The sequence below is a fragment of the Sardina pilchardus genome, chromosome 19, assembly GCF_963854185.1.
Source record: "Sardina pilchardus chromosome 19, fSarPil1.1, whole genome shotgun sequence".
Taxonomy (NCBI): Eukaryota; Metazoa; Chordata; class Actinopteri; order Clupeiformes; family Clupeidae; genus Sardina; species Sardina pilchardus.
The window spans coordinates 16,121,916-16,131,915 of NC_085012.1; the positions used below are offsets into that span (position 1 = coordinate 16,121,916).

At 46.5% G+C, this 10,000-nt stretch overlaps 1 protein-coding gene across 1 annotated transcript in view; it reads right to left on the reverse strand.

The window, feature by feature from the left end:
* cnksr2a (connector enhancer of kinase suppressor of Ras 2a) overlaps positions 1-8,950 on the reverse strand; it is a 94,998-nt gene extending 86,048 nt beyond the window's left edge. The window contains 1 exon segment of the mRNA XM_062521946.1: positions 8,887-8,950. Within this exon segment, the coding sequence (XP_062377930.1) occupies positions 8,887-8,950 (64 nt within the window).
* Positions 8,951-10,000: the final 1,050 nt, after the last annotated feature.

Genomic DNA, 10,000 nt, shown 5'->3' on the forward strand with positions numbered 1-10,000 from the left:
TAGCCTATGTGATAGACTGAAGTGCTAGCCTATGAGATTGACTAAAGCACTATGGGACTGACTGAAGCGCTAGCCTATGTGATTGACTAAAGCGCTAGCCTATGGAATTGACTGAAGCGCTAGCCTATGGGACTGACTAAAGCGCTAGCCTATGGGACTGACTAAAGCGCTAGCCTATGGGACTGACTAAAGCGCTAGCCTATGGGACTGACTAAAGCGCTAGCCTGTGTGATATCCTACCCCACCATAGAAGTGCCTTAGTTAGTTAGGTGGCAAAGTACAATCCTGATGCCATTCTTCATTTCCTCCTAAGTCAGACTCTCAATCCTTTTCTGCCGTGTTATCCCAATGAAGTTGACTAGCCGGGAACCAGCTGACCGGAAGAATGCACACAAGGCAGAAGAAAATAAAATTCTAAAATGGGTGTGGTAGAATAAGGTGAATATTATGTGATTGTCTGAGGTCCTATATGATTGGCTGAGTTCTTCTACATTGACTGAGTTCCTACATACAGTATGTGATTGCCTGCATCGCTTGCCTATGTAGCCTATGTATATTGTTTGCCTACAGTATGTGACTGGCTGAGTTATACATCCTTAATTGGGTCCAAGTGCTGCTCTGTGCTTCTGTGCAGCGGTGGTTCCAGTGACCTGCACCTTTGTGTAGGGGGTATGGAGAGTGACTCACAGCTGACTCACACACACTTTACTCCCACTGAGGAGCTTTCACACACACACACACACGCACTTATCTTGACACACTTCCCAAGAGTGGAGAGCCAGGACTAGTGCTGTGCCTCACACCCACAAAGAGCCCGCACAATGCAAGCGAGCGTGTGTGTTACAGACTGTGTGTGTGTGTGTGTGTGTGTGTGTGTTAGAGTATGTGCTTAGATTAAAGGAGAGATGTAATTTACAGCAGTACAGAGCAGAAATCTCTCTTTCTCTACAAATGTATGCAGACACACACACACACACACACACACACACAAATACAAACATATGCAGGCCGCAGGCTGGGCATTTGGAGTATGTTGTGCCTGTCTGCAGGGTGTGTCTCAGAGACAAACGCATGGGGTGTATATTAAGTTTCATATAGCATGTGGTGAGGCTGAATCTGGCCCGGACAGTGTGTGTGTGTGTGTGTGTGTGTGTGTGTGTATGTGGCGGTGGTGGTGGTCTGAGTTGTTCTGATTGATTTATTACCCACTGTACATGACTATGCATGTGTGTTTGTGTCCTACATGTATCTATTTGGAGAGGGGTGTGTGCAGCTGTGCCTGTGTGTGTGTGTGTGTGTGTGTGTGTGTGTGTGTATGTTTCTGTGTGTCTGTGTGGTTAAGCCATTTGGAGACGGGTGTGTTTGTAAGCGTTTGAGCAGTGTCCTCCTTTGTAATGTGTAATGTTAGCAACAGCTATATTTGTGTGTGTAGGCCTATTTGAGAGAAGCTATGCTATGCTATGGTACAGTACATGTGCCCTGCACTCATACACTTTTAGAACTGATATTCATATGGGGGATGGGGTCTATTTGCCATGGCTATCAGGATTCTAGGTGTGTGTGCACATAATACCGCTCTGTGTGTGTGTGTGTGTGTGTGTGTGTGTGTGTGTGTGTGTGTGTGTGTGTGTGTGTCTTGGCCTGGCTGTAGACTACTGAGCGTGTTCAGCAGATACAACAGGCAAGGCTGTGACAGAATGGCAGCAAAATAACCCCACACCCATGCATCATACAGTAGCCTACACCTCAGAGAGTGTGTGTGTGTGTGTGTGTGTGTGTGTGTGTGTGTGTGTGTGTGAGTGTCACCATGCATCATACAGTACTCTACACCTCAGAGTGTGTGTGTGTGTGTGTGTGTGTGTGTGCGTGTCAAGTTAAGCCAACTTTATATAGCAGATTTTATACAGAGGTCATTCAATGTGCTTTACATGAACACGCGACAGGAATAGCGAATAAAAGCATAAAAAGGCATTAGTCAAAGAATTGTATGCATCACACAGTAGTGTATACCTCAGAGTGTGTGTGTGTGTGTGTGTGTCTGTCTGAGTGTGTGTGTGTGTGTGTGTGTGTGTGTGTGTGTGTGTGTGTGTGTTCGTGTGCGTGTGTCACCATGAATCATACAGTACTCTATACCTCAGACAGCTCTGCAGAGCACCCTGCAGCCAAAACAATAATGTGGAAATCGTTCACCCATTTGATTTTCTGCTGCCGTCCAAGAAAGTTGGCAAACGTAGGCCCCGATAGTCGCAGCCAATTACAGACACAGACACGCCTTTTATCTATCATTCTAGGCTTCTCATCCGCATGTTTGCCGAGCATTCTGGGAAAAACAGGAGTAAACAGGCGACACAATGGTGCAATTTGCCTTTGGTCTGACTTCATGGAATGATCAAGTACAGGCTCCTTGAAGTTCCTCCTGAAACTCTTTGCCATTTCGAATTGGAAGGAGGAGAAGAAAAAAAACATTTGAATTTGAAAGATTTAATGTCTTTTGTCAAGTTAATGGCATCCTCCCAGGTCCAATATATTCCTTCTGCTCTTCTCAAAACAGTAAATGTTGATGCAAAAATCTGAGTGCTGCTGTTACTTTTGCATATGACTGCGGTGACACTCCTACTGAACACTCCCACCGAATTCGAGAACCTCGGCCCGTCAGTGTCAATAGAGTGGTCAGTAGAGTACTGATGGAATGGATTCTGTTGCCGAAGCCACCTGCCACTTTGCATCAACAAGCGTTGCTTGTGTGACAGCCGTCAATTTAACCCATGCATGTGTTGCAGGCAGCAGACTCCCCAACTGCAGCCCTGGCAAAGCCTGCGTGGCATGAACAATAGAAAACATGTCTAGAGAGCTACAGTATCTCACGGGCACGGCATCTTCCACTATTTCACCAGACATACTGCCCGAGTCGGTTAGAGAGAAACACCAAATGCAAAGATGGAAATATTTAGCAAGGATCAGTTGATGTTCTCTCACATACAGCACCATTATGATGTCAGATAATAAAAAAAAATGCGTCTAGAGAATAATAAAAAAGAAAACCTTTTTATATCCCAGACAGAGGAGCTCAAAATAGCCTCCAATATGATACGATTCTCCTTGTAATTAGCTCTCAGATACAATGCTATTATCCACTGGTTGCTAATCACTCACTCAATTTGGTTTGTTTTTACCCTTTAGGAAAGGGGACACATTGCAGAACGGATGAGATGGGATTTTAATAAATGTCTGCTCTGCTGTCGGGGGCCCCTGGAGGGTTCACACACAGATCACTCTGCTGCGCGCACACACACACATCCGAGTGGGTGGCAGCATGCGTGGGTGACAGCCCATATTAAGAGCGTGATGGACTGCGTTCATATTCGCATCTGATCCCAGACCCGGAATCAGCAGCGCAACACGGAGCAGCACATGGCGGCGGCGGCGCACTTGCAGCCAGCGCTATTCAATAACTGCACTGAGCGCAATCACATGGCCACTGAGGCTGGCTGGACGAGGCCCAAGCCTTTGGAGAGTGATGAGGTTGAAGAGGACTCTGAGAGCTTAATCAATATTGATGAAGACAATTCGCCCTTTTGCGCCAGGCAACAGTCACAAGCATCTCTCCAAAAATGCACCGCCGCTACCCACGCTGCCTGCCACGGCCATATCTGTCCTTGGGAACATCTCCACTGACCAAAGCAGAGGGCAAGGAATTGTGGGAGTTGAAGTCTCACAGCAACAAACAGATGTTGTATTATGTTCAGAAATGTCTAATCAAATCTATTATACATTTACAATCAAACAATCAATACATAACATGTTTCAAATGTATAAGCAATATGTACGTATTTAACATACCCCACCACCACCACCACAACCCCCACCCACGTAGATGGTGAGATTGAGTCATAATCAAGATTTGCTATTGAACACACGGCTCCAACAGGGCTTCTCCAACTGTGTGAGTGGATTGCATAAGGCATGGCGGAGCGGGTCACCATGATGCAGAGGAGACCACCTCTGCTCTGCTCAGCACACAATGGGGCATGATGCGTCAGATGGAACAGAAGGATGAGGGGGGCCTGATAACCTTCAACCCACATCTTACACACACAAACACACAGACACACACACGCACAGACACACAGACACACACACACACACACACACACACGCACACACACACGCACACACACACACACACACACACACACACACATACACACACACACACACAACCCTAAAAAGCCAACAAAACCCACACCCTAACCCTGACCCACTCAGTTGGACTATACATAGCCAATCTAACCACTCTCCCCCCACACAAAAAAAACACGTGACAATTTCACGTTGACCCACAATCAAGTTTTATAAATATTTTTCCTGCAGATACTGTAGAGACTATGTATCAAAACACAGAAAAAAAGAAAAGCGAGCCATTTTATGAAAATAGACAACAATGTAAAGTCTATCTAGAAACAAATTTAATGGAATGCCTTCATCTCTACTAGTTGTGCTTTGATATCAATATGTCGAGTATCAATAAAATATCAGCGGCAGATATATTGTGATATGTTGGCGTCTTGATATTTTGTCCCATCCCTATATACCCAACATATATACAACATACATACAGTATATATATATATATACACAAACAAAAGCAGCTTTCCATTCCCTGCATCAGGCCATTGCGGTCAGCTGTACTCACTGCTCAGTGTGGTCTAATGCACCACAAATAACACAAAGTACACCCAAGCATACCCAGAAATACATCAGAGCTGTTCCTAACCACACACACACCTCTCAAGGGAGTGGTGCTCCTCACAACGACACAATACACACACACACGCACACGCGCACACACACACACACACACACACACACACACACACACACACACACACACACACACACACACACACACACACACACACACACACACACACACACACACACACACACACACACACACACACACACACACACACACACACACACACACACCTTGCTCTGGAGGACATGTGGAACACAAGGACATGAGGAACTGATGCCCAAGAGAGAACACGATGGAAATCAGGCAAACATTGTACATCTATTCAGAACCTCAGCAGTCATTTTCCATATGAAAACTACCAAGTGCTGCCATCTTGCCCCGACCACTGGCTACTTCAATGGTCAACCACTGACTTGTGACAGCAAAATAGAGTGAGTCGATATCATTGAATTCAGTCGGTCAATTTTCCTGGGTGTGCAGTCTGTGCACTCCGCAGTAATGAAGCAACTGGGAGCTCTGAAGAAGCAGAGCACAGGCATGCAAACAACCCATTCTGTGCATCTCCTCAGTCTTGCACACACACACACACACTCACACACACACATACACACACACACACACACGCACTGCACACATGCACACGCACACACACACACACACACAGACACACACACACTAGGCATCATCTGTTGACCACACTGTTAGCTCCAACAACAGCGACTCATCTGCACTCTCTCTCTCTCTCTCTCTCTCTCTCTCTCTCTCTCTCTCTCTCTCACTCTCTATGTCCTGTCATCCTCTTCTATTTGTTCCCCGTTTTCTCCAGTCCTGTAAGTAGACCTTTACGGAGGCCCTACATCATCTTAACAGGGAGGACAAAGGGCTCAGTCGTGTCCAGGCATCCATGTGAAATGCTGTTCTCACCCCTGGGCAGGGACCGAGGTCAGGAGGAAAATGGTGTCAGGTTCTGGACAGGATCCAGGCATGATTCTGCAGGACCCCTCTCTCTCTCTTTCTTTCTCTCTCTTTCTCTCTCACTCTCTCTCTCCCCCTCTCTGTATCTGTGCCTGTGTGTTTTAAGAGAGTATGGGTCTGCCTGATTTGGCACAGATCTGCTTTGCATGTTTGTGTGTGTGTGTGTGTGTGTGTGTGTGTGTGTGTGTGTGTCTAAGAGAGTATGGCTCTGACTGCTTTGGCACAGACCTGCTAGATGTGTGTGAGGTCAAGGTTGAATGGCGGCAGCTGTGAGGATGGAATATGGATCCCCAGCAAGTTCACCTCATCCCTGGTACTGTATGGGGTTGAATGACCACCCAGACCATGTGGATCTGGGTGGTCCAGGAACACGCATGAATGGCTGGTCACTGAATGGACACTGGGTGGCATCATCCTCATTATGGGGGCAAGTGGGTGGACAAGGCTAGCGGGCGATACAGTGGCCTCTCCTCCTCTCCGCTCCTCTCCACTGAGCCCCTTTCTCCTCTCTCCTCTCTTCTCTCCCCACACCTCCAGCTCCTCCAACTACACATACTCCTCTACTCCTCTCCTCCATTCATACCCCCTTCCTCCCTCTCCTTATATCCACTTCTCTTTTCCTCCATCCGCTCTTTACTCTCATCCTTTCATTTTCCCATCCTTTCTTCTCCTCCTCCCTGTGGGCTGTCCCACTCTCTCTCTCCCCGTAGATCAGAGGCGTCTGAGCCGGCGCGGGGACTAAGCACACATCCTCCGTCCGTTAGTTGGGTGCGGACGAACAAAAGGGCGCCTTTTTAATGCCCCCGGTCAGCGCTGAGGCCACAACACTAAGCCCTCTGTACGTCTACAGGAGGCCCCCTCATTGTAGCCCTCTCTCTCCTTTTACACATTCACACACACACACACACACACACACACACACATCCTCTGGTCTCTCTCTCTCTCTCTCTCTCTCTCACACACACACACACACTCTTCTGATTTCATCTCATTTTCATCCTTCTACACCTCCGCCGCCTGCCCTCTCCTCTCCTCTCCTTCCCGAGTGTATCCCCACTCCACTCTGCTCAGGGCAGCTCCTTGAAGTCGGTTCCTGTTGACTGACGTCATCGCGGAGGTAAACTACTGACTCACGCCGATCTCTTCTACTCTCAACTGAAAGCCTTGGTGGTATAAGACCTGTGAGTCACTCACTCACACAAGAACATTTGTTCGACGTCACTCCGGCGTTGTTCAAACATGCGCATAAGTTCATTAACACTGTTGCAGATTTATATTAATATTATGGTGGATTAAGGATTCAGTTAGAATTTGACCAGAGCATAATGCATACATAGGAACCTATACGGCTAAATCCATACAGATGGGTAGCATAACTTTTATAGTATCTATAGTGTCTACAAGTCCTCTCCGCTTTTATTTTAATAGACAGAATGCAAAAACATGACACCATGTGAGGAGTCATTTTTTCACGCTTGTCTTTTGATGATTAAGGCATGACTGTTGAAAAGGGGCATACAGTAGTTAGTTGGAAGTGACATGCATCAGGATTAAAGATGCACTGTGGCGTGATGAAAATAAGGATTATTCTGGAACGTGAATTTGATCCAGTAGCCTCATGCCTGAGTCATGAGCACAACACCAACATACAAACCCACACCACCACCCACACAAATGCATGCACACACACACACACACACACACACAACCACACACATGCCTACACAGACACACCCCCACCTCCCTTCACTGTCACACACCTCTCTCACTCTTTCTATCTCTCTCTCTCTCTCTCTCTCTCTCTCTCTCTCTCTCGGACACACACACACACACACACACACACACACACACACACACACACACAAGTTGGCTGGTCCACAGGACGAAGTGATGCAGCAGCCGGTTCATGCCTTCTGTGCAGAGCTTGGCCACAGTCTCTCAGCTGTTCTACTCAGACAGCCAGAGGGTGACAGCTCAGCGCCCACCACACACACACCCACACACACACACACACACACACACTCTCTCTCTCTCTCTCTCTCTCTCTCTCTCTCTCTCTCTCTCTTCAGCTACTTCACTCTCCTTTCTCTATCTCTGTCACACACTCACACTCACATACATACATACATACATATCACATATACATCACACCTTTTGAGTAATTTCAATCAACATGACAGATACCTAGGCCTATCAATGAATTACAGAGGAGTAGACATATCTGGAAATCTTCATTTAAATGAAGTATTTCCATGGTGGTATATGTTTGGTTTAATTAAGCAGCTTAATTAAATTAAAATGCAAATATGATGGGCCACATTATATTGTTTTTCACAGTTTTATTCATAAAATGCCAAATAGCTGCAAAAAGACTCTATTCACCAATTGAACTTGTAGCCTAATAGTTACATGAAAAAGATTAATCTTTCATAGACAGCGCTTCCTGTTTATTTGAAAAAGCCTATGCCAAATGGCATTGTGCGTCACGACCAAATGAAATTTGAAAATGGTTCAGCCACGAAACGTAAGCCATCAAATCACAATATTCGGCATCATAAAAACGATTATTGTTCATTTAGGCTACAGATGCGACCGCTGCCTCCAAACAAACCACCCACGCGCAAGAGGTGATGCTACCGTCACCGCGAAGAATAATCGACACCAAACACCTGCGTAGGATAAGGTTCTTCTAAAGACACAAACGTAAAGGTATATAATATTGGCAATGGCCCATAATGGCTTTCCAACTGATTTCGTGATCACGGTAACCTATTGCTCACTTGGGCACAACTACTTGTGGAACCCTCCAATTCATGCAAAATCTAATCCTTAATGTGAACTATTACAGATGGAAACGCAAGACAGACTATCAGTTTAAAATCTACGTTCAAATGACCAGAACCATTTCCTCGTCGATACCGAAAACCACACCTGTGACACCCATCTGGAAAGGCAACCAAATTAGCAGTTTCCTCTATGAATATTGTAGTCACTGGTGTCTCCCAGCTGCTGGAGACGATAGCATGACGGGAAAACACTTGCTGCTGATGGTATGCTACATAGTAAGTAATTGACTACAGGGGGTTTCCCAAACAATCCAGGAACATCAGATGCTGCGTAGATAAGAAAAGATGGGAATAGTTTTGACCTACCTTTCATCCAGTCAACCACTTGACTTGGGCTCCATTTGCTCACGGGTTCCATGACCAGGGCCATCAGGAAAGTTTCGGCGGTGACTTGTGTTACGCAGAAAATAAAATATTCGTTTGGTGCCTAAATCCGGTTTTGGTCCGGTGCGGAGAGAGCTCCTCTGTCTGTCACACACCTAAGGGGAAGAGGGTCCCTTTTTATCGTTGGCGCTAGAACCCACATGCAGTAAGACGATGCGATTTCATAGTGTCCGCAGAGATCGCTTGGAACCGGGTGGGTGGTGGAATTCAATTCATTTAGTCCATTCACATCTGTTATGCACGGCGTGCCTGAATAGAACTCAACCGTCTCTCATGACCGCTTCCTTAAGACAGCCGACGTGAGTGCAGCAGAATGCAAAACCAAATTTTAATTTCCTCCGCCCGTAAGATAAAGTGCAGGGGGGGTAAACTCACAGTCACCAGCAGACTCTCGCGCTCTCATTGCTGAAGCCTACCATCTGACATAAGTGCACGGAGAGCCTGGAGACCAATTTCATCACTGGAAATTCTCTCCCTCTCTTTCTCTCTCTCTCTCTCTCTCTCTCTCTCTACCTCTCTCTCACATCCACTCTATCATTATTCTCCGCTACCACTGGAAACAACAGGACGCGCACTAGTGGGGCAGACTGGTATTGCACATTTGAAAGCCTCCAGCCTTGCCACTTTCTAGAGTCACCCCGCTGGGATGGAAGTTACATTGTGGCACAGACATAAATGGGGTAAAGCAGAGAAAGGAGATTAAACGGATGGAGGCCTACCGCGGGAGGGTGGTGCTACAAGGTAAATTTGACTCAGATCATGCGTATTTCCCACGGGGATAACGGCAGCAGCGACGGTCTCCCGTCCTGTTTAATGAAGGCACGGTTATATTTGTCACTTGAAAATGGGAGCTAGCTGGCTGGTTGGCTGGATCAGCGCACACACATGAAACAGGCACTAAAATGTGGGTGAATTCTAGCTTGCGTTTGTCTGCCTGGATATTTTTAGCCTCAATAAAAAAGTGTTGAGCTAAATGTGGATTTCAAACACTCATATGACCTACAAACATACACACACACACACACACACACACACA